Source organism: Lepisosteus platostomus, chromosome 3 (assembly GCF_059453375.1).
Source record: "Lepisosteus platostomus isolate fLepPlt1 chromosome 3, fLepPlt1.hap1, whole genome shotgun sequence".
Taxonomy (NCBI): Eukaryota; Metazoa; Chordata; class Actinopteri; order Semionotiformes; family Lepisosteidae; genus Lepisosteus; species Lepisosteus platostomus.
Genome location: NC_142613.1, coordinates 1,642,170 through 1,667,223, shown reverse-complemented (window position 1 = coordinate 1,667,223; position 25,054 = coordinate 1,642,170). Strand labels below are relative to the sequence as shown.

General features: G+C 53.5%; 2 protein-coding genes across 15 annotated transcripts in view; one reads left to right on the top strand and one right to left on the bottom strand.

Annotated features, from left to right (window-relative positions):
- Positions 1–349: 349 nt before the first annotated feature.
- comta (catechol-O-methyltransferase a) lies at positions 350–12,536 on the bottom strand. Of its 5 annotated transcripts, none has more exons than XM_088623758.1 (5): positions 12,238–12,536; positions 5,733–6,021; positions 3,675–3,868; positions 2,621–2,752; positions 350–1,006 (listed from the first exon to the last, which is right to left on the bottom strand). In XM_088623758.1, exons 2-5 carry the CDS (start codon positions 6,019–6,021, stop codon positions 827–829), a joined length of 795 nt encoding a protein of 264 aa, XP_088479884.1. In that variant the 5' UTR covers positions 12,238–12,536; the 3' UTR covers positions 350–826. The 5 variants fall into 5 exon arrangements, with proteins under 5 accessions (XP_088479884.1, XP_088479885.1, XP_088479888.1 ...); XM_088623759.1 differs by having other exon boundaries at positions 12,246–12,536; XM_088623762.1 differs by having other exon boundaries at positions 12,300–12,536.
- A 3,632-nt stretch (positions 12,537–16,168) lies between these two features.
- Positions 16,169–25,054, top strand: part of cdk16 (cyclin dependent kinase 16) — a 28,515-nt gene continuing 19,629 nt past the window's right edge. For 6 of the 10 annotated variants that reach the window (XR_015933761.1, XM_088623734.1, XM_088623728.1 and 3 more), the window contains exon 1: positions 17,175–17,630. The gene's annotated coding sequence lies outside the window, so the exon portion shown is untranslated. Of the gene's footprint in view, positions 16,573–17,173; positions 17,631–18,118; positions 18,137–25,054 lie in introns of those variants that run through there. The other 4 variants (XM_088623729.1, XM_088623733.1, XM_088623735.1 and 1 more) reach the window with 4 other exon arrangements.

Below are 25,054 nucleotides of genomic sequence, written 5' to 3'. Positions count from 1 at the left end.
GAGTTAATCTGAGTTTAGTCTGAGATTGTTATATTTCAGTGTATTTTAGGTCACTTTTCAGACCTGGGTTTTGGGAGGTCGGCTCTGGACAGGTCCCTCTTGATTCTGCCAATGAAAATTACTGCTCACTGGATATCCTCAAAGAAGCCCAGATTCAGACTTATTCTACCGGTGGGCCTTTGAAGTGCTGAATGTTTACAGACGCATAAATAAATCTCTTGCTAGTTTTAAAGCCAGTAGTGGTTAGATTATCGGTCAACCCGAAGTGTGAGCTTTCCAGCACAGACGGGTCTGTCCCAGAAAGAAAGGGGATTGGCAAATGAGTCAGGAAACACGGGCAGTGAGAATGTTTACCAAATGTTTTATTTTTAACACGAGCACGTATGTTTAGTAAAGTGGATAGGGGCTCATCAAAAGCCTGTTACAAAAACAGCATTGTGGTTTGTAAGCGGATCAGTCCACTGCTCTGTCCACACAGGGAGCATACCCCCCCCCCCCCGGAAAATGGACCAGGCCGCTTCTCTCACTTGACCGTTAAGGCCGGAGCGCTCTGCCCTCTAGGGGAGAGGAGGGGGAATAGCAGGTAGTAAAAACAATTAGCAGTGTAGCTAAATAGAATGGAAACAATTCTCTAATTATAATACGGAAAAGGGAATATCGAGCATTCTGGGGCAGACTAGCTCGAGGCTTTTCTCTTCCCCTCTGAGATGTGGGCAGAGGTACGCTCCCGTGTTTCCACGTCTTGAAAAACGGCTTAAAAATGACAATAAAACACAAGCGCACGGACGTTGCGCGGCCGTCGGTCGGCCGGACCCTGCGAGCGCCGCTATCCCAGGAAGACGGACTTCTCCAGCCCGTCCTCGACGTACGTGTACTCGAGGTGCGACTTGAAGTAGCGGCTGTCGTAGCGGGGGCTGCTCCGCACGTACGCCAGGTACTCGGGCGCCCCGGGGCAGATGACGTTGTCCGCCAGCAGCACGGAGCCCTTGTGCAGCAGTCCCAGCTCCTGCAGGGTTGGGGGGGGGGTCAGATTAAAGCGATCACTGTGGCCCAGGGTTCGAGCGGCTTAAAAGACAAGAAAGCACTACATAAAGCAGTAGCTGGATTCCGATCATGGAGGGGGGGACTGAGGGTGCCAGAATGAGCCCCTGTAGCGCAGGGGTGCCCAGTCCAGGCCTGGGGATCCCCAGAGCTGCCAGCTTTCATAGCAGCTGAGCTCTTTCCTCGCATGAATCCTTACCTGCTTGCCTGGCTCCTCTGCAAGTTCATCTATCCAGTGAAAAGGTTAAGAGGTTTCTTTCTACTTAAGAACAGTAGTAAGTTAAAAGGTGACCTGTTTTTTTGATCTGGAAACTCAGCTCAGATTAAACCTATTCTTAAGGGCTCGATTTTTTAATTGGGTGTTCAGGTGGAACAGGGGCCAGCAGGTGTGGGGTCACCAGACCTAGGTTTGGGAGCCCCTAGTTTAGACGGCTGTCTCGCAGGAGCCAGGAGAGACAGCTGTCCCTCGGGCTGTCCCAGGACACTGCTCTCTGAAGAGACCGGAATACCTGCTAGCCCACAGCCCAGCAGGGCTGACCAGAGTGGCAGCAGGTGGTTCAGCGAGGTGGTGTGTCTGAACTCGGTCACCAGGGTCTGCCAGTCACAGCTGTGCCACACGGACACGCTGGGGCCTCCACACAGCTGAACGTCCACACGCCACCGCCTGTCCGGCGGTCAGTGGTTTGGACCGAAGTCTGGTGTGAGTGTTGTCCAGTGGGGCGGTCAGTGGTGCTGACTGAAGTCTGGTGTGAGTTGTGTCCAGCAGAGCGGTCAGTTCTGACTGAAGTCTAGTGTGGCTGTTGTCCAGTGGGGTGGTCAGTGGTTCGGACTGAAGTCTGGTGTGAGCTGTGTCCAGCAGAGCGGTCAGTTCTGACTGAAGTCTGGTGTGAGTGTTGTCCAGTGGGGTGGTCAGTGGTTCTGACTGAAGTCTGGTGTGAGTGTTGTCCAGTGGGGCGGTCAGTGGTTCTGACTGAAGTCTGGTGTGACTGTTGTCCAGTGGGGTGGTCAGTGGTTTGGACCGAAGTCTGGTGTGAGTGGTGCCCAGCAGAGTGGTCAGTTCTGACTGAAGTCTGGTGTGAGTGTTGTCCAGTGGGGTGGTCAGTGGTTCTGACTGAAGTCTAGTGTGGCTGTTGTCCAGTGGGGCGGTCAGTGGTGCTGACTGAAGTCTAGTGTGGCTGTTGTCCAGTGGGGTGGTCAGTGGTGCTGACTGAAGTCTAGTGTGGCTGTTGTCCAGTGGGGCGGTCAGTGGTGCTGACTGAAGTCTAGTGTGGCTGTTGTCCAGTGGGGTGGTCAGTGGTTCTGACTGAAGTCTAGTGTGGCTGTTGTCCAGTGGGGTGGTCAGTGGTGCTGACTGAAGTCTAGTGTGGCTGTTGTCCAGTGGGGTGGTCAGTGGTGCTGACTGAAGTCTGGTGTGAGTGTTGTCCAGTGGGGCGGTCAGTGGTTCTGACTGAAGTCTGGTGTGAGTGTAGTCCAGCAGAGTGGTCAGTAGTTCTGACTGAAGTCTAGTGTGGCTGTTGTCCAGTGGGGTGGTCAGTGGTGCTGACCGAAGTGCGTTGCGCCGTGCAGGGGGCTGACGTACCTCCATCAGTCTGGTATCAGGCAGGTACCGGTCTTTCCAGTGGTCCAGGAAGACTAAGTCGAAGCTGTCGATCCCAAACTTCTCTCGCATCTGCGGGATCAGGTCACCTGAGGAGCCCTCCACCAGCTGCACCTGGACGACAGCCAGTGTCCATCACTCAGCCCGGCGGCACAAGACCACCCCCCCGCTGCCAGACGGCCAGCACCGTGCAAACACCTTCAGGGGGACTCGTGTTCCGCGGGGCTAAAAGAACAGGTCATCTTGTACTGCCACAGCAACTGACCTGCTCACTTTGCACAACTGATTCTGTATTTTACTGTATATATATTTATTACTTTCTTTTTCATCATACGCATATGTCTCTTTATTTGTTAACGGATTCCAGTTGTTTCCTGCCTGCAAAGCACATTTCTGATCTGGAGCAAGGTAAGTAAGTGAGCTGTGGGCGGACGAGGCTTCGGCCAGACTGGCCAATGACCCGACCTGCCAGCAGCTCTCCCAGAGCACGTGACCCATGCACAGATAAAACAACACCCGCACCATCGTTCAGCCTAGAATATAAAACGAGTGTGAGCTCGATACCTGTGCCACAGACCCCAGTCGTGTTAAGATGAGCCTCCTTGACAGATCATTTGTAAGACAACACAGAACCCAGAGTGGAGCAGACACCTACACAGCAGTGTCTCTAAAGTTCAGGCCTGTGCATCAAGAATATAGGCCCTCACGTAGATGTTAATGTGGAATGCTGACGTTTGTATACCACAGCTATCGAAGTACTGGAGGGAAATTGAGAAACTCCCAATATTTTTTGGGGGAAGTTACCTTTCACATAGCTGGGTTCACTGCAGCATACACTGTAAAACACTACTGTATATAAGTCTGAATGCCCGTATCTGCAGTCCCTGCCCTGGTTCTGCAGTGCTACAGGCTCTTCTGGTTTCTGGAGCAGTCCAGTCTGGGCTCATGAACAGAAGCAGTAGCTGTTATTGCAGTTGTGTGGTCTCGCTCTCCTGCATGGGGAATCCGACAAACCCCGCTGGGCGGCGTGTGCTACCTTGTGCTCCAGGCCAGCCCAGGCGATGACCTGGCGGGCCACGGCGGCGTTGGCGGGGTTGAACTCCAGGGTGATCAGGCGGGCGCCGGGGGCCAGCAGCCGGGCGATCCGCATGGTGGAGTAGCCGCAGTAAGTGCCCAGCTCCAGCACGGCTCCTGGGCTCACTTCACACACCACCGAGTCCAGGATGGTACCTGGGGGAGCGGACACGCACACACAGGGGTCCTGAGGTCAGTCCTGCGTGCGTGTGTGTGTCTGCAGCCACTCCGCAGTTACTCGGGTAACGCGGCGTGTGTGTGTGTGTGTGTCTCGGCGCGTGTGGGTGCAGTCAAGCGGAGATCCGATTGGCCCTGCAGACTTCAGGAGCCCTTCACTTCCTATTGAGGGCAGAATCGGCTGACGAGACCTCGGGGCAGAGGGGGGGGGAGGAGGGATGGGGGGGCTGTCTGCAGGTGAAAGCAGAGGCTCAGGAAGAGCAGCAGGGAGGGCGTCTGCTGAAGGAGGTGGAGAGTGCAGGAGTTACAGGCTGAAGGCAGGATGGCGGTTAGTCACAGGGCCCTGGGTTCGACATCTGCTGCTTGTGTCTGTCTGTGAGGAGTCTGCATGTGTCCCTCCCCCGTTTGAGTGGGGTTTTGCCAGGTGTGGGTTCTAGGACAATCTGACCTGCCCACGAGGACACGCTGAACGGTCTGATCTTTCTGCTGAGATCACGCTGGAGAGGTGACCGGGGGTGACACGGGCATCATTAACCAGTTAAAAATAAGATCATCCTGGGTGGCCAGTCTCAGCCCAGGGATTGCTCCAGGCCTGGAGCACAGGTTGTCACTACAGCACTGCAGTAGTTTGACTAACGCGATGCCTTGTCAGTGCAGCTAGTAAAAAAATAAAAAAATAAAGTCTTAGCAACAACTTTCAGACGTGGCAAGCATGCAATACAGAAAAGTGCAACAATAAGGCAGTGGGAAAGCTGGAACAGACATTAGGAAGAGGTCATTTTAACTCCATGACATTTTCTGCCCCAGAACAGCTCTTTCAGTTTCCTGGGAAACCGGTTTGCAGGCCGACAGACGTGGGGCACTGCGGAGCACAGACTGACCACCAGGGGGAGCCCGTTCCTGGCTCTACAATGTTTCTCTGTTCGACTTGTACAATTTGTAAAACTCACCATGTTTGCACAACTCAGGCTAGAGCAAAGTTCAAAGCTGTACATCTCCCAATGGATCTGATGCAATCCAAGTATAGGTATCCTATATTGGGGTTCTCAACCGTGTTTCTGGGGACCCACGACACTTTTTATGTCAAGCTGATCTCTCAGTTACATAACTAAACCTTGATTGATCTAATAATAGGATTCATTTAGGATATTGTTCCTAATCATGTTGGATGTTGCATTTTTAACTACTTTTGTTCCTTATTATGTTACCAAAAATATTACAGCAAGGGTTCCTATCAAGCACCTCATTACTGTAGTTCAATCAAGGAAACTAAAACTGTGAGGTTGTGGATCTGGTGTCCCCAGAGCCAGGACTGGAAATCTCTGTCCTAAAGAGGTTTAAGCTTAATCCCAAAGCAGGGGACAAAGCTGAGCTGAAGTGATCTGCTTGTGGATCTTTGTATGTGTTTTTTCATGTTTTTAAATAAATGTTGAATTCCCAATTATTTTTGTTATATCCCCAGAATTTGGCATCCACCAGCTCTGTGTTTTTCATGTCTCAGTTCACCAAAACAAACCCCGCCACCGCACACAGGGGAGAGTGAGGACAGGCTCCTCCTCCCACCCACCTTTCAGCCAATCGCCTTTTGCCATGTCACGGGCAGCACATCCTGGGAGGCTGAAGGGGGCGCTGTGCTTCTGTGAGCCAAGAGAGCCCTAGTTGGCTGGCCCAACCCTAGCCCGGTCACGGTCAGCTAATGACACGACCGCAGCTCGAACCCGCGATGGCAGAGCTCCGCTCGCTCTCGGGCCCGCGCTGGTACCGGGTGAGCCGCGGCGGGACCTCCTCCGCCCCGGGGACGGGGGGATCGGAGCAGTTCGGGGAGACGGGTCCGGGCGCTCACCCTTCTCGTCGCCCACGTTCATGGCCCACTCCTTGTGCCGGCAGAAGTAGTCGATGGCGTCGATGACACTCTGGGGGTCCCCCCTCGCGGCGTGCCGCTTCACGTGCGCCAGCATGCGCTGAGGCCGGGACGAGCGGGTCAGCAGGTCCAGCGCCCGCTCCAGGATAGTGTCGTTCCAGAGCAACGCCAGGGACCTGTTGTACTGCGCCAGGGCCGGGATCAGCCAGCGGGACAGCGCGTAGAGCAGGGAAAGCCCCCCGCCAACCAGGCAAAGACCATACAGCCACATCTGAGGAGGGAGAGAGGAGAGTGGGAACCAGCAAAATCCACGCCTACAGACAGGCCTGGTGCAAGAAGAGCAGGTAGACAGTAGCTGATGAGCTCGAGCCAGTGAGGTACACTCTGTACTGGGACATGCCTCAGAAAGGGGGTGGACACTCTGTACTGGGACATGCCTCAGACAGGAGGTGGACACTCTGTACTGGGACATATCTCAGACAGGAGGTGGACACTCTGTACTGGGACATGTCTCAGACAGGAGGTGGACACTCTGTACTGGGACATGCCTCAGACAGGAGGTGGACACTCTGTACTGGGACATGCCTCAGAAAGGGGGTGGACACTCTGTACTGGGACATGCCTCAGACAGGAGGTGGACACTCTGTACTGGGACATATCTCAGAAAGGGGGTGGACACTCTGTACTGGGACATGCCTCAGACAGGAGGTGGACACTCTGTACTGGGACATGTCTCAGACAGGAGGTGGACACTCTGTACTGGGACATGTCTCAGACAGGAGGTGGACACTCTGTACTGGGACATGTCTCAGAAAGGGGGTGGACACTCTGTACTGGGACATGCCTCAGACAGGAGGTGGACACTCTGTACTGGGACATATCTCAGAAAGGGGGTGGACACTCTGTACTGGGACATGCCTCAGACAGGAGGTGGACACTCTGTACTGGGACATGCCTCAGACAGGAGGTGGACACTCTGTACTGGGACATGTCTCAGACAGGAGGTGGACACTCTGTACTGGGACATGCCTCAGACAGGAGGTGGACACTCTGTACTGGGACATGTCTCAGAAAGGGGGTGGACACTCTGTACTGGGACATATCTCAGATAGAGGTGGACACTCTGTACTGGGACATGTCTCAGATAGAGGTGGACACTCTGTACTGGGACATATCTCAGATAGAGGTGGAAACTCTGTACAGGAGTTGGACACTCTGTACTGGGACATATCTCAGACAGAGGTGGACACTCTGTACAGGATGTAGACACTCTGTACTGGGGCATATCTCAGACAGGAGGTGGACACTCTGTACTGGGCCATATCTCAGACAGAGGTGGACACTCTGTACAGGAGGTGGACACTCTGTACTGGGACATATCTCAGACAGAGGTGGACACTCTGTACACAGATTGTAGGAAAGAATTGAGAAGATCATAGGAGAATTTGTGGTGATTGATGGAGGAATTTGAAACCCTGAGTTTTGTTTGCATTTTGTGGAGGACCTTGCATTGCTGACTGCTCTGGTCATACTTCTACCTCCAGAAACTAACTTAGGGAGGAAATTCTTTGCAGAAACATGTTGCGGATGTATGGACCAAGCTACCCACCCATGTTGTGGAGAGCCAAGCCCAGGTTACCATCACAAAATGACTGGATGAGATCCTCTGATCCATTATTTACTTACTCGCAAACAACTGAATGAGACCAACTGAGACCGAAAAATAAACCAAAAGTTTGGCAAGGCTCTGCGCTGCGATTCCTCTGTAATGGCGGTATTGTGCCCGTCAAGGCGAAGCGGCAGGGCCGTGCCCTGTGCTCGGGGCTCGGACAGTGGGGCTCGCTCTGCCTGCCGGGCAGGAGTGCACTGGCTGTGCCCAGGCCCCGTGCCAGTGTGCTGTGATCTCCGGGCTCGGTGCCACTGCCCGCGGTGTGTGCCCTGCCGCACTGCTGGGCTCCAGGTCACATCAAGCTTGCTGCTGTCAAGAGCCCCTCACTGTGCTCAAACCTTCCTCTTTCTTTCCTTCCCCTCTCTCTCCTCCTTGAAAAGAGAACGGGAGATTGCTGGCTGCTCCCCCTGCAGCAGTTCAATAGTCTTTTGGATTCCCTTCCTCTCTCACCCCTCCTCCTCTCTCTCTCTCATTCTTTCTCCCCTCTCTGCCTTGGATCAACTCCCTCTCCCTCCCCTCTTCCTCTCCTCTCTCTCCCTCCCCGCTTTCTCTCCTTTTCCTCTCCTTTTCCTCTCCTCTCTCTCCCTCCCCTCTTCGTCTCCTTTTCCTCTCCTCTCTCTCCCTCCCCTCTCCCTCTCCTCTTTCTCTCCTCTCTCTCCCTCTCCTCTTCCTCTCCTCTCTCTCCCTCTCCTCTTCCTCTCTCCCCGCTCTGCTGAGAGCTCTGGGACACAAAGGCTCTCTTAGAGACTGAGCCCTTCTTGCCCTGGCGAGCAAGGGGGGGGAGGAGGGGGGAGGGAGAACGAGGAGGAAGAGAGGTGTAGGTGCCTGGAGAGAGAGGAAGACGGGGGGAACTGGGCAGGAGACAGGGAGAGATCGGGGGGGGAGAGACAGGCGGAGGGGGGGCTGGTGATGTGAAGTGTTTTGGAGATCACAGGAAGTGGAGGTTGATGCGGTGTTTTGTTTGTTATTATATTAAACACGCATTTCATTAGCGCTGCACAAAAGAGCAAAGCGATGGAGATGGAGGGGGAGTGGAGCCTGTTTTCTGAATGTTCCGCACATCCACATAGCACAGGCAAGCTCCTGGCACAGATCAGGCTCCTGGTGCACAGTAGTTCTATCCTATTCTTGTTTCACATTCGGCACAAATTGTGCAGCTTACTGAAGAATCCTAAGCATGTATATTTAACAAGAGTTCCATGTCTGATGCACGGATTCGCATGTTTACTCAGACTAAGGCAGAAAGCTGGGACGAGCCAGAATCTGGATCAAACAGCTGCACAATGGGACCTACACCTGTCATCACTGTGATGTTACTGAATCAGAAAAAGGAGTACAAAATGAGTGCAGGTGACGTAATGTCTCACTCTCTTTCCCACACTCACTCTCACTCTGTCACTCATGTCACTCTCATACTGTGTCACTCCCACAGTGTCCCACTCTCACACCGGCACACTCTCCCATATGGTCTCATGTTTACACAAAGTCTCCCATCAAACTGTGATGGGCTGACGCTAGCAGTCTCCAAGTCTAACTCTCTGTTGCTGCAGTACAGAGCCCTGATTGGAGAGACAGGCCCAGTACGGAGCCCTGCAGTGGAGACACAGGCCCAGTACAGCCTGCTGTTGAAGAATTGAAACCGGCACCATCTCCTGGACCCTGTCTCTCAGCTCCTGTAGCTGGGAACACTGGCTCAGCTCAGGCGTCAGTCCTGCCAGCTGCAGCAGGATCCCAGGGACGTGCTGTCCTGCGCAGAGACGTCGTGATCCCGGTGTAGAAACTCCTGGCACGACCGGCAGGGCAGGACTGAAACGTAGCCCAGCTTCCAGAAACGGGTGTGTTTTGATAGCAAGGGAGCCAGCAAGAGTAACTGGAGAAAATGCAACCATGAAATTACAGAAGTGAGACGTGTTTCCTGTTTACTATAATAATACCCCCGTGATTAAGTCCCCAGTATAATCATTGGCCCAGTATATCTCAACAAGCCTGAGAAGAATGTCTTTACACAGTCCAAGCACATTACTCGTTTCTAAACAATGTGTGCCAGAGTACATGAATGTGTCTCTCAAGGTAGCTGGGTTAGACACAACAATCGATTCTCCCCTGGGATGCTGAAAAGTCTGTAGTAACAGAGCACAATTCTGGACAGACGAACACGCACACACACACACACACACACACACACATCCAGAGGGACACTGCGCTGCTTTCCTGCAACACACCGACAGACGCAGACACAGAGGCGTCGTTCCTAACAACAGCACGGCTGGGTTATTGTGTAACAGTTCTCTTCTTTGCAGGTACAGTATATTAGGTAACAGGACGAGCAGGGGGGCTGTTTAATTAAAGATCTACCACACAGCAGTCAGAGATAACAGACTACACTACACTGTGGGACAAGGTAGAAGAGGTTTGCACAGAAACAAATTCAATTCACTGCAATTCAGGTTTCACCAGTTGCAGGTTCAGACAGTTCATGGGGCGGAGTGGTGACTCTGTGGCTCAGGATCTGCGCCTGTGGCTGGAAAATTGCTGGCTCACATCCAGCAGCCAGCAGAGGAATCCTACTCCGTTGGGCCCCTGAGCAAGACCCTTAACCCCAGCTGCTCCAGGGGTGCCGTATAAATAGCTGACCCTGCGTGCTGACCTCAAGCTTCTCTCCCTGTCTGTGTGTCTCATGGAGAGCAAGCTGGGGTTTGCGAAAAGACAAATTCCTACTGCAAGAAACTGTGTATGGCTAGTAAAGTGATCTTATATGCACAAGCTGCTGGTGCCTTGTGCCAGAAACCTGCTTACTCTATAGGGAGTAAATTTGTTTTGACTGTAGTCAAGATGAAATGAGAGATCACTCCCCTCCCTGTTTTCAACCTGTTCTGTGTCCCTGGCACTTGTGGTTTGTGTTCATTAAAAATGAAGCCGTCCAAACAGCTGTGCAGCCTGAGTCTACGTCCTGGTGCCACCATCTGCCCGGTGAAGGCAGCACCTCAGGCTACTTTCTCACCTGTGATGGGCAGATGCTGGCAGAAAAGACACTATTTGATCAAAGCTCATCAACACCTTTGTGTTTTCCCAAGTTGACTACAGTAATGCTCTACTCGCTGGGGTGTCTAAATCTATATTGAACAGTATGTCCAAAATTCAGCAGCCAGAATCCTGACCAGGTCTAGTGCAAGTGTTCACATTACTCCTATCCTGGAGTCCTTGCACTGGCTTCCTGTCAAATTCCGTGTGGACTTTAAAATCCTCATGCTCACCTACTGTATAAGGCTCTGCATGGCTTGGCACCTCAGTACCTGTCTGAACTACTATCGCCCTACTCCCCACCTCACAACCTTCGCTCTTCTAACTGTCCCCCAAGCCCCCAAGGATATCAGAGAGTCACCTTCTCTAAACTCCTTCACATCCAGACTCAAAACATTCTTCTTTAGAAGAGCCTTTACTGAACTGGTTCCATTCTTCACCCCTCTGCTCCTACTATACTAAGTATCACCACCCACGGTCTCCTCTGTGTATTGTAATTGTATTCTTTTTATTTATTGTTGTTTTCATTCTGTAAAAAGCTTTAAAGGTGCTATATAAAATAAAGTTTATTATTTTTTTGTTATTATTACTATTACACAGCACATCCTGCTGAGGCTGTGACTGCTCAGGTTCCACACGCAGGCTTCCCATGATCAACTGCATGATCCGCAACCCATGATCAACCGTGTCCAATGTGCTGCTCACACCACTGGACCTGCTGTCAGCTGGTCAGCTTTGCCTGAACAAAAGGTGTCCAGAAACAGAAATGAGCTAAGGGTTAGTTCCTCCTCTTTCTCGCCTGCTCCCACAGATCGTGACTCTGTGTGTTAAACCTGCTCCCTCTCCCATAGTTTAGGAGAGAACTTTGTCCTGGCAAACACGGAGCCCGTGCCGTCAGTCCTTTTAGGATCTTCCCAGCTGGAATTTATGTCTGGTGTCCTGACTCCTTACGGGATGGAAACAGGCAAGACTCAAAATACGGCGACCCTTTCTGAAAGCCGTAATAAATATTTGTCTCTGTTCATGATCGGCCCCGGCTTCCTGCCACACCCTGCACCCACACAGACCTGCACCGCTGGGCTCACAGGAGCCTCTCCGCCCCGCCAGGCAGCAGGGCTGCGCCGCAGCAGCTGTCCTCCTGCTACCTGTGGGGTTTCTCCGGCCCTGGAAGTGCTGGACAGTCTCTCAGTCTCTCACCAGCCACACGAAACCCTGGCAGCCGAAGTGGTTCCGAAACACCGCTTGGGTTTTAAAAGGAGTTTGCAATCACCAGACGTGCCCTATTCCCCCCAGCACACACACACACACACACACACACACACACACAGCACGCACCAGAGCAGTCCCTGCTCCCTCACCCCTGCGCTATGCCTGCGGTGCACCGATGACAGCCAGGCTATTCTCCAGAACAAGCAAGAGAGGGTTTCCCCCAAAACAGGTCTTACTTTAAACCGCAGCTGCAGGCAGGCGGGCAGGCAGGATCCTTAGGAAGAGGTTTTTGTCTCTCGTCGTCTGTCTCACCGACTAAGTCCCACTCTGCCTCTCTCCACCCCCCTTCTCTTTCACTCATGCTCTTTCAGCCACCCCCCACCCCCCACCCCCCACCTTCCAGCCTCCAGCTCCCAGCTCAACAATACTTGAGTTTCATGCTTTCCTGGGGGGGAGGAATGGGAGGTGGTAGGGCCGAGTTTTGAAAGCTGGGCTCAGAGGGCCTGACTGTGACAACTACAGACACACAGACACACAGACACACAGACACACAGACGCACAGACACACACACACACACACAGACATACACACACACTTGCTGGGCGTCCACGTTTCTGCACAGGGGAATCTCCAGCTTTTCTTAGCCTGCCTGCAAACGTCTCGTCTTGCTTCTGAGTCTCAGCTGCTCTTCCGTCGTGTTCTGCTGTTTGGATTGATCTCGAAGTGAAGGTCTGAAGTCCAAATTTGAGCTGCTCAGGAAGTGACGAAGCTGAGCGCTCAGAGGTCAGTGGATGATGCAGGATGGGCAGGCAGGGTCAGAGGGTTAAGACGGGGACAGTCTGCCAGGCTGGTGGACAGGCTAGTAGCGAGCAGACAGAGAGAGAGGGCGCATGTGATAGAGCAGAAGCTGAGTATTTATAAGAGCTGTGTGTTAATCCTGCTTGATCCAATTGTGTCATAATCCCTGTCTCTCCTCCCCACCTCCTGCCCTCCCTCTTTCCCTTTCCTGACACGCAGTATAGCCCAGGCCCTCCCACACAGTCACAAGCACAAACACAGGGCGCTCTCCCAGCTCGCAGCCTGATTCAAATCCATGTTTGATAAGCTGTACTTTGGAGCAGTAAGTTTATACCGGTATACAAATACGCCCAATGAAGACAAGTTCTCATGAGCACTGCTGGAAACGGCCACCAGAGGGCGCAACAAAAGAAAGTGTGACGGAGCCTTAACTCCCTCTGGTGGCCGGTTCTTGAAGTGCTCCTAAGAACATTTCTTCGTTGGCTGTATGTTTGTGTTTTCGGGTATGTGGCGCTGTTGAAATCTCCGTGTGATGGTGTCAGGCATAAAGGGCTGTGCTGAGTGGATAAGCTGACGGGTGTCTGTAAGGCAAGTCATGTGATTGCAGGAGCTCAAAGGAGGACAAAGATGTCCAGGGAGATCTCATACAGACTGTTCTGGAAGCATCTCTGGGAATCCCAGCTTCCACACCACAGCTGGGCCGCTCGCTTCTGAACCCCACAACTCTCGGGGTAAGGTGTGAGGACGTGCCTCCTGTACTCGTTTGTAAGTGCGCTTCCCTGAGGTTTTCTGCGTTTATCCCCTGGTTTGTGTTTCCTTCCTTTTACACACTTGTGAAGAGGCCCAGTGAGGGCTGACCAGAGATTTAAAATCAGGTAGAGCAGGAATAAACACAGCCGTGAAATGTGCAGGGATTCACTGGCAGCTGGCTGGAGATTCAGCTGGAAAAGAATTACATTGTGGGTGCGTTTACCACAGTCCATCACAGCAAGATCACGTCCTGCCCTGGTAACTGTGTATTAGGATGTGGTGAGGTTAGGACCCTTCCTTTGAAGGCTTCTTTTTTTACGTTTCTAATGTTTCACACTCGACAATCGCTTGAGTATTGAAGCCAGCAGGCAGGCGAGAAACACACGGACGAAGAGGAGCCCTGATGCGGAGTCTCTGCGTGCTGTTCATCCTGTGCCAGCTCTGACAGAGTGACCTTTCCCTTCTGTGAGCGCCCCCAGGCTCTGGGCACACAGCGCACTGCCCTACTGCGCCAGTCACCTGCAATCTCATCACCACATGCATAGAGCACAGATCAAGCGCTTATGAGTGCACATACAGAGGATCAAGGGCTTGTGAGCACACACACAGAGGAACAAGGGCTTGTGAGAACACACACAGAGGATCAAGCGCTTGTGAGCACACACACACAGGAACAAGGGCTTGGGAGCACACACACAGAGGAACAAGGGCTTGTGAGCACACACACACAGAGGAACAAGGGCTTGTGAGCACACACACACAGAGGAACAAGGGCTTGTGAGCGCACACACAGAGGAACAAGGGCTTGTGAGCACACACACACAGAGAGGAACAAATGCTTCTGAGCACACACACACAGAGGAACAAGGGCTTGTGAGCTCACACACACAGAAGTACAAGGGATTGTGAGCACACACACAGAGGAACAAGTGCTTGTGAGCACACACACACAGAGGAACAAGTGCTTTGAGCACACACACACAGAGGAACAAGCGCTTGTGAGTACACACACAGAGGAACAAATGCTTGTGAGCACACACACACAGAGGAACAAGGGCTTGTGAGAACACACACACAGAGGAACAAGGGCTTGTGAGCACACACACACAGAGTAAAAAATGCTTGTGAAGTGTACACACACACAGAGGAACAAGGGCTTGTGAGGTGCCCTGCCTTGTTTCATCTGCAGCACTGGAGATATTAAATGTGCACTTTTGCCCTTTGGGAAAATCGCAGAGCTACCTGACAGATACGTTTTTTTTAATTCTTTCTGTATAACGTTGGGAGTGCTTGTTCAACGTTCACAGCTCAGTGTGCCAGTTTCCATGTCATTTGGCACTTTTTAATTTGTCCCCTAAATGGCCTTTTCCCAAGTGATTGATGCACACACGTCTGCTCCGTGCTTTTCCACTCTGCCTCCCAGAATGAGCACAGCTGCTGTGTTCAGTGGGGGCGCTCCTGTAGAGAATCTCCAGGGCTGGGTTTATTCAGATGTTAACTGTCCTCTCCTGAGCAGGAGAGGAGGAGCCATCTTCATAAAGAAAGATGAGATGAGAGATGCAGATTGAATAATGAATCAATCATGTCTATGAATTAATCAATTGCATCTTGCATATAGGAGGGAACCCCCAGACCCAAATGGATATGAGTGGTCATTATGGGACAGTTTAAACGCACTGATAAGGAAATATCGTGAGAGCACCAAAATTGTTCCAGAGCACGTTCAGCAATAGGCTGATCCCACCACGGTGCGACAGGGGGCGCTACAGGAGGTCATTCTTGCCTTCTGCCCTAAGACTGTACAACGCATCCACTGTGTGTCTGGGCAGGGGCAACATTGACCTGTTTTTGGACTAAACATAAAACTCTGCTTCCATCTGGTTTTTTCCTGTTTACAACTGTTTTATGTGCAAGATATGCTGGGGAGTTGTGCAATATATTTATAATGCGCAATACATCTTGCTGTGTCCAGTAGTTTCGGGTCTCCTTTTGTATATTTTGTACTGCGAGCAACTCTGTATAATCCATTTTTTTCCTTCTACTGCACTTCCCACTGACTGTATTGACTGTATGGTATTGTTGTATCATTTCGTTACACTGTGCTGTGCTTGACTTTGTTAAGCTGCCGTTGCACTGCAATTTCCCTCACGGGATCAATCTATTGTGCTTTAGGCAAGCTTTCATTTACATACCCTAGACGTTAGAACTGAATTAGCACTTGTAAATCCCGTTTGTCTGGAATAATAGTTTTGGTTCTGTAGATTCTCTTCCTCGTCCGCCTGCTCTCTGAAGCCCTCAATCCGCGTGGCTAAGGCAGGTGCCCCGGTCGACATCCTGTAGGCACGCTGAGTGGGCGCAGTCGCGTTCCAAGCTGCTTGTCCACAAAAGGCTACACTTCCAGGCAGCCACAGGTGTCGAGTATGGTTAATATTGTAGCGTCCTCGCCGCTTCAGGTCATCCCCCCACCGTTAGGGACTCGAACCCGGGCCTCCAGCGTCACTCAACAGGGACCCAGTCAGTTGAGCTACAGGGAAATCTCCCCTTAGCCCGGGTTCGAGTCCCCAGCGGTGGGGGGCCGACCTGAGGCGGCAGCGGCGAGGGCGCATACCCACGTGAGCCCGAGAGCGCTACAATATCTACACGTGCGATTCGGGCGTTGTGTTCAGTACGGATTTACCCGTTTTGCTTCGCTTGACGTTACTTCTGAGCGGGGAAAAAAGTGCAGAATCGCTCGTCTGCGAGGGACAGAGTGACTGCAAGCTGCGGCTTCTCACTCCGGCCGATTAACTCCACAGGAAACTCAAACTTCACTATTTACCTCTTATTTTTTACAGCAGTTGTCCCTATTAAAAGCCGAAAACAACACTCTCTTACACGGGAGATTAGAAAATGAAAATCGTCCAATGCGACAACCGAGTAACATTTCCTTTTCAAAACGTTACTGCTGTCTCTCAGAAAGGGTCTCATTCTCCTGAAGCAGCCGGGGGGTAACGTCTCCTAACTTTATCGGTTGTGCGGGACGCTTTGAAATAACTGAGATCTACCCTTAAAGTGATCTCTTTAACGTCTCTCCCTCGATCTGCTTTACGCGACCTATAAAAGTCTAAAAGCGTTTGCGGAGCTCACTGAGGGCGTGACAGCTCCGCGACGAGTTTTTGTTTTTAATGGCCTTAGCGGTGTGTTGTAAACCCTTTCCGAGCTGAGGCAACGGATCTTTCGATGTGCTCGGTTCCGAATCGCAAGTGAAGGCATCCTTATTGGTGATTAACGAGATCACCAGGTTTCTCTCTTCGGTATTAGAACAGGTTCCGATCATCTTTAAGGAGGACGGGTGTTGAGCTGAAGGCCAAATCCTGGGGAGTAACGACAGTGTGGTCAGTATGAACTCGGAATAGCTCGGACTGCCGGTGTGCATCTTCAAGTGACGGAGTTTCGCGGTGTGAAATATGTAGGGAGACTGTCGCGCATCTCGCTACCACGATTCCTTAGATAAGCCATCGCCGTAACAGTGCAAAAAACAAACAAACCCAACAACCATCCTAGTCCGCATCTGCCGTGAGTCTAGGTCTGATTTACGCATGAAATTCTATTTTGTTTCCCATTTCAAGCCGTCTCTGTTTAAACTCCGGGTCTTGACGTACAGCGCAAAATTCGCTCTCCGTCAGAAGGGGAGCCCCCGAAATTTTTAATTATGGGCTTGGAGAGGAGGTTTGGGGGACTACAGAACTCGGGTTCTGGCCCCCTGTTTTCTGGACACGTGAAATCGCTCGGTATGACCCCGGCTCCTAATCCACCAGACCGGGGTTCGGGATCCTCACGTCTGTGACGCAGATTATTACGAGGCTGTTCCACCATTCTCCAGTGACGCGACCGCCCCCCTCCCCCTCTGCGCCCTCACCAGATGGTACGTCCCTGGTTTCTCTTAATGGAATTCGGGCCGTACCATCGCCGGGCACCGACGAGGAGAGGAGGGGGAGGGGACGTGTCAGTCTGGGGATGGGGGGGGTTAGAAAACCTCACAGTGATCGGCGAGTTACAAGCCGGGCACGGGGTTGTGAGCGGTGATATCAAAACGGGAAAATCGGTGGAGCGCAGCAGCCCGGGACGTGAGGCACGGCGTGGAATATTTCGGTCGGGGTGTACGAGAGCAGCCCCCCCCCCCGTGCGTGTTTCAGTCCAGGTTTTTGTGACTCGCGGCTGTTCCCGTCTCCCCCCTCCGCTCCCAGGATTTAGGGAAAGGGGGTAGAACAGAAAACCAGCTGTGCCGCAGTTCGCGAAAAACACCAGCGGCTCGGGAGCTGCCGGAGGTCGGGGGGATATCCGCGTCCTGTCGGAGCCTGCCGGACCATGGCTGAAGACTACTGGGAGCTGCCAGCGGCCCGGGGACATTACTGAGACCGTGCAGCCAGGGCAGCAGACGTCCCGCGGCGGGGTAAGATCTCTCCCCTCTCCCTCTCTCTCTCTCTGCGGGCGGTGGGGGGGGGGGGGGGGGGGTCTGCGGGCGCGGATTTGCCCCCGTGTTTGTGCACGGGGCAGCTGGACGGCGGGGCTGGGCAGAGGCTCTGTCAGCCTCCTGCTGCCCCGCTTTCCACGGCGAGGTCCCGCAGGATGAGGTGTTTTCCGCGTCGGCTCCCAAGTAACGGAATCGCCCGCATACCTGCCGCCGACTGCTGGCGGGCTATATATAAAAGCGCATTCCTGCGCGCCCGCGGCGGTTATTTCCGTGCCGGGGGGTCGGCGGAGGCGGGTCCGGGGGTCTCCGAGTCTCCGCAGCGCGCTGGACCACTGTTTCATGGGGATAATAATGACGTAATACAAGTGCCGTGATTTATAACTCCCCCCCCACCCCTCTATTGGTAGCGGCAGGGCTGAAACGTGGCCGGTGCCGTGTGCCGCAGTCTGGGCTCGGCCCGGTTCCGGACGCCCGGGCTCGGGCTGGTGAGGAGAACCTGTCCGTCCGCCTCGTCGCTCGGCTGTAACCGCACAGGGGCCGGCGGGGCTGCGCAGGGACGGCGATGTTCGTGTGTTCAAACGGACTTGGGGTGCCTGGGGGGGGGTCGGCGGGGTGCGTTTGTCAAAGACACAGCGGGTAGTCGTGGGTCGTGGTCTCGGGGTCCGGAGTTTAGCGAGATCTCTCGCCCCCCCTTTTCCTGTGCCTGGAACCCAGGGCCGGAGGGATACCCCGAGTGGGGGGGTGGTAGGTTTTTTGAAGGTGGCTCCCTCTATGGAGGGTGGGGGTCTTTAACCTGCACGAGCTCGCAATCCACCCCCCCCCCCCTCTCGAGGACCGCTCGCACGCATTCCGGGCCGGTGCAGCAGCAGCAGCAGCGGCGGCGGCGGCGCACGCGCCCGGGCTGGACGGTTTCGCGTGGACCGCGCGAGGCTGGCCGCCGGGGCTCGCGACGCGCGTGGCTCGGTTTCCGGAGAGCGGGGGCTGCAGGTGCGAGACGGACTGTGAGGCTGGTCCCCGGCGGAGAGGTGTACAGGGCCGTGCGTTATGACTGTCTTGCGTGTTTAACTCATGACAGCGCGTCGTGAAGCCGGAATGAATAGCTCTTTTAGGATGGCACTTTGGGAACTAATGTCGTTATTGCGTATTAAGGTTTGCGGTACGGCTGCTCTTTCAGGGCAGGCGAGCACGTCTGTCACAGCGCCTCCAGCCCGCAGCGCTCCTGTCTGCGATGCCCACGGGCGTGGGGTGCCGTCACGGGTCCAGCGCGTGTGTGCGGGCGCGCGGGGTGCCGCTGCGTGACGCCGTCCAGGCGCCGTGGTTCCGGGGCTCGGGGCTCTGAGGGGTCGCGGGCCCCAGCCCCGGGGAGGCGGTGACGTGACCTTGGCCCGTGCCCCCCGAGGGCAGCGTCGTCATGGAGACGTCTTCGGGCACGAGACCGGACGAGACGCTGCAGCTCCGCTGGCGGGGATGGGGTCAGTCACGAGGAGAGGGTGCCTCACTCCCACCCCTGCCCCCCCCGCCCCAGCGGGGCTGTCCCGGGATCACCAGGCACCCGGGAGGAAGAGGAATTGGACACGCTTTCTGTTTTTAAAAAAAGAGGGATGATGTGATTGTATTCGTTAGTCAGCTTCCCCTGATCTTTGGAGCTGGAAGGATCTCTCTCTGGGCTCTGCCTTTGGCCTGCCTCAGAGGAAGAGGAGGGTGAGAGCTGGTGTTTCCGCCATTCAGAACCCTGGGGTGCTGGAGGAGGTGGGCATTCAGAGCCCCGGGGTGCTTTGTGTCTGGCGCTGGTCCGAGGGTCGTGGGCCTGGCGGGTCACCCCAGGGGGGGCTAGCTGGGCTTTGGCCACGGGACAGGTGGAGACAGCTGTGCGCCGTGCCCGCGGTCGGGGAAACGCTCGGTACCCATGGCTTCGAAGAAGTCGGAACCACAAGGCCGGCTCTTGCGTGCCGGAATTCACCAGTGCCGTCTGCCGCTCGGGCGGGCCTGCGAAGAGAATTCCCACCATTGCTCGGCTGTGCATCCCGACCTGGCCTGATAAAAAGCTGGTGTTGGAGTGTGCTCCGTTTTGTGCTTGGTTTGATGTCACGCACACACAAGCTCCCTGACGCGGGGGTCTACCCCTCAGGCTGGACAGACCCCCTATTTGAGCTGCTGTGCCTCTGCGAAGCCGGACGCGGGCAATGAGACGTACTGGGGCGCGAGGTCAACCGGGTGACCGTGACATCATCAGGCGGAAAGCTGAGGTCGCAGGTGTGAAAGGCCTGTGGCAGAATCTGCTGTGTGTGAGGGCATGTGTCTCAGATGAAGGCCCCTTGCTGTTGATCCCCAGCGCTGCCGATTAGTTTGAATGCCTGCTGTTCATACTGCACGCCTGCCAGGGTTTGAGAGGGACAGTGTGGCATAACAGCTGCTCCGTCCTGCTGCTTCATTCCCTAATTCCTCAGGAGAGAGGGAGACAGAGGGTCGGGGGGAGAGCCTGGAACAGAGAGTGGGGATTTAAGGAGAGGGAGTGGTGGAGTCCTGTGGACACAGGAGCCTGAATGTCAATCTGAGCATGTCCTAACTGATGTGAGGTTTCCTTTCATAGTCAGTGTTGTATTGAAACTGTTCTGCTGTACTGGGACTGTAGCCCCTGTTGTAACAGAACTGGTCCGCTGTACTGGAACTATAACCCCTGTTAGAACAGAACTGGTCCGCTGTACTGGGACTGTAGCCCCTGTTGTTACAGAACTGGTCCGCTGTACTGGGACTGTAGCCCCTGTTCTAATGGGACTGTTCTTTAAGTATGCCAATTGGCCTGTCACAACAAAATAGGGCTGAATCTGTCTTTTAAAATTTAAAAAAAAAGTTGAAAGCCTTTTCGCAAACTCTCCCTGACATTCGACCTTTGACTTTTTAACCCCGCAGTCAGACTGTGGTCGCACTGCCCTGACAGACTCTGCGTGATCCACGTTAATAGTGTGCAAACGGGGCTTCAGACAACGCCAAACTAAAGCAGCCCAAAACCAAGCCTTCATGCATTCCAAGAATGTGAACTTTGACCTCTGGCGTGACCCCTGCTTCCCTCAGCCCAGGCTCTGACCTTTCACCGACATGTTAAACATTTTCTTGTTTAACATTTTTTTTTTGCAGCGCAGTACAGGGGAGGGATGAGAGGGTTTCAGACAAACGCGATCCTGTAGCCCTCGAGCCGCAGACCTGTGGGAACCCGAGCCGTGTAGAGAAGGGGGCTGTGTGAACGGGACAGGAACAAGGGCAGAGGCTGGGTGTGGGGCTCGGGGGGGTGGGGCGAGCTCTTCTGGAGGCGAGAGATGCCCCCGGTGGCCCTGCTGGGCTGTGTTTCGTTTCCGAGAGCTCCAGGTCTCATGTTGCAAGAGGCAGCCTCGGCTCTCAACACCGCAGGAAGGGTTTTTAGCTTTCTCTCACTCGGGCTTTTGTGTTGGCCCAGCCCCGTCTGGGCATCAGGTTACACCGGACTTCTGTTCTGGGGTCATCGAAGGTTCCAGCTGCCCTGGCGGCTCGGGGCTGGTTCTGACCCGCGGACCTGCCTTGGTCGTCTCTGCGCCACGACCCGTGCTCTACCGGGCCGGTACCAGACAGGTTCTGAGAACGGAGCGATGAAAGTGAGGCAGGGGTTAGGAACGCAAGGTCATACAACATAAGAAAGGTTTCCAAGTGGGAGGAGGCTCTGAGGTCTGTCTGGCCCTGTGGAGTTAGAAGCTGATTGAACTGAGGGTCTCCTCCAGCCTGAAAAACCGGTAGTTTAAAGGGGCTCCTTCTGTTCTTATTTTGAAATACACTTCCATTTCGTTTCATGATGGAGTCCTCCGTATAAGACTAGATTCAGCCTGATAGGCTACTCCCTTTTGGCCCCTGGGATGTGCTCGGTTGCTTCAGACAGCAATATCTTGTCCATACCGCGGTGACCAGCATTGTACACAGTCTGGCCGTCGCTCGAAATCCGGCCAGGGGGGGGTATCGGCTTCAACGACATGGCTGGGCGGCTCGTTCCAGACCCCTACAACCCTTTGTGTAAAGTTAAAGGCCTCCTGGTATAGGCTCTAAACGTACTTCCTCGCCTACACGGCTCCTGAGCGAGGGGGTGGGGTGTCAGAGAGACCAGGCCCGAGCGCGGGAGAGGGGCGGACAGATGGAGAGAGTGAGGGATGCAGATGGACAGCGCTGGCTGGCCTGGAGCTCTGCAGCACAGTTATGTAACCATGTTCACTGATGTGCCAGCAGGCATGTGGTCTCTCCCAGTGACAGGCAGAGAGGGAGAATTATTTACTGTTTAACTTTTTTGCTGTTTATATTGAGGTGATGTATAGAGCCCAGGAGAGGAGTTCCCATTGGGTTTGGGGGTGGTTTAAACAGCCTGTGGGAGCACGCACTCGCAGATGAAGAGTCACCCCTCTCTCCTCTCTCAGGTTGGGAGCACTCAGCCAAAACTCACTGTGATAAATGGGCCCTTTGTTACAGAAGACTTGGCAGCTTTTCCTGAGTCTCGGCTCCTGCTTCAGTTTAGGATACACACTACATCAGCACTGAGCTACTGAGCGCTGTGCAGCCTGGCGTTAATACTGAGCTACTGAACACACAGTGCGCCTCGTCACCAGCACTGAGCTACTGAGCGCTGTGCAGCCTGACGTTAATAGTGAGCTACTGAACACACAGTGCGCCTCGTCACCAGCACTGAGCTACTGAGCGCTGTGGAGCCTGGCGTTAATAGTGAGCTACTGAACACACAGTGCGCCTCGTCACCAGCACTGAGCTACTGAGCGCTGTGCAGCCTGGCGTTAATAGTGAGCTACTGAACACACAGTGCGCCTCGTCACCAGCACTGAGCTACTGAGCGCTGTGGAGCCTGGCGTTAATACTGAGCTACTGAACACACAGTGCGCCTCGTCACCAGCACTGAGCTACTGAGCGCTGTGATGCTGAAGCGTGAGGGGCCGGTGTGCAGCAGGGGCTGGGAGAGGGAGTGTTGAGCAGTCGCCGTGTGTTCTCCGGGGTTTAGAAGCATGTGCAGTGATGCGTCAGTCTGCTGCTGTAGTGGAGCACGGTCCCCCCAGGACACCCTCCCTGCTTCTCTGTCCTTCTGCTCTCTCATTCCTGTCCCCTCCTCTTCCGGTCTTTCCCGAGCTGAGCGCTCGCCTCTCCCCCTCTCCCCCCCAGGACCCTTTCCTTCTGCGTGGAGTCTGCATGCTGTGCTCCTCTGTGTGGGCTCCCTCTAGGTGCTGCAGTTTGTTCCAGACTCCCAGAGACGTGCTGGCTAGGTCAGCTGGTGTCTCAGTTGTATACGTGTGTGTGGGCACACCCTGCCGTCAACAGTCTTCCTGTTCTGGTTGCTTTCTGCAAGTATAAACTCCCATCGGTCCCCCATCTCACGTGAGCCAGTCTCTCTCTGGGGGTATGTGCAGAGCCGGTTTTGTTATGAGAAAATAGTCCGTTTTTTCATACCCAAACAGACATGCCCAAGCCAAGTGCATGGTAAAGCAGGACGTTTCAACAGAGATGTGAGTGTTTAAACAGACACGTTTATCTCATTTACTTTTATTAGGACTTAGAAAGAACAAATATGCAGACACTAGCGTGGAAAGTAATTGACTATTCATTAATAATGAATAAACAAATATTGAAAACCCAGTAGAAAATATTGTTAGAAAATATGGTGATGCCTGATACAAATGCTACAGTCTAAATGTTAATGTAACTATATTTTAAATGGAATGCGGATAGCTGTATTGATTGAGTAGTGGTGTTCTGTAAGAGAAATTCTGAGCTAAGGTCAAGCAATTTCATAAAAACAGCAGCTGCCCACTCTGATAATTGAACCGAGTTGAAATGAGCGAAGGTGGTTAATTCTGAATCTGTATAAACAGACAGACCTTTGCTGCCCTGTGCTGTGTTTTGCGTATTTGAACCCTGGTTCTGTAACTGTTGCATTGGGATTCTTCCATCCAGCTGTTATCAGAAAGGGGCTCATTCCTGCTGGAGCCCAGCCCTATCACAGAGCACACACACACAGGTGCAGTTCAGCACTTAGACACCAGCACACCTGGGCAGAATGTTGAAGGCAGCAGGAGAGAGGAACCTGGAGCAGCTGGAGGCGACCCTTGTGAACCTGGCAGGAACGTGCAGACTCCACACACACAGTGCTACAGTGGACCCAGAACGTAGCACTCTTCTTTTTCCTTTGCAGTACAAAGTGCAGTACAAAGTACTGCAGTGCAAGTGCATAGTCAATACAAAGTATTGCATTTTGTGCAGTGCTTCAGGCAGGGCCTTGTTTGTCAGCAGGAATGAGGGGCTTTTCTCCTCTGCTTCTTTATTGGTCTCACCCGCGGAGAGCCAGCTGTTTCTCACTGCCAATCACTCTGCGATGTCCTGACTCACCGGTTCGCCTGTTGAATTAGGGGGTGCTGGGGTGGAGCTTCAGGTTCATAACTGAGGAACGGGAAGAGACTCTGGTCTGTGCTGCACTCTTAGGCGAAGCCTCTCCCAGTGACACAAGGAAAAAGGACATCTTCACAGGACAGTCCAGCCCTGACCGCAGGAGGGCAGTGGGAGGGTGGGACAAACGGCCCAGTCAGGCCGAGTCCCAGACGGGGGGGTGTTGGGGAAGAGTCATGACTGGGTCCTGGGATCGGTAAACTGGTGACAAGCAGATGATGGCGACGGGCTGGGCACTGCCCTCATCTGTACCCAGTGTGCTCAGGCATGCTGGCCGAAGGTGTAGCTTCACAGACTGTTGTGTTGAATATTGATTGAACCAGTGCCGACTGCGGTCATCTTAAGTGGTTTTGAGCTGCCCTTGGTACTGAGACTGGTAATGGGAGCTGTTCTGAAGGGGAATGAATGTGAATCACTGATTCACCCCAGCCTGCAGGCATTAAGATGATGCACAGAATGAATTAATCTGAGATACCAGGTTACAGAACCTCTGTCTCAAACGGTGTAAATGTATGGGAACAGAGACGGCAGCACGGGAACCTGGGCTCTCAAATGAGTGAACTCGCTGCTTTGTGGTGAGATGGGTTTTTTTTTTCTTCTGATTTCTGTCTGAACCTGTCTGAACTTTCATCGCCCTACTCCCCACCTCGCAACCTCCGCTCTTCAAATTCTGCCCTCCTTACCGTCCCCCAAGCCCGTCTACATTGTATGGGCGACAGGGCCTTCTCCTGCTATGCCCCCAAGCTCTGGAACTCTTTGCCCAAGGATATTAGAGAGTCACCTTCTCTAAACTCCTTCAAATCCAGACTCAAAACCCTCCTTTTCAGAAAAGCCTTTACTGAACTGGTTCCATTCTTCACCCCTCTACTCTTCTTAGTACCACCTTCCACGGTCTCCTCTATTGTTATTGTTGTATTGTTGTAATTATAATTGTCTCCTATCTTGTG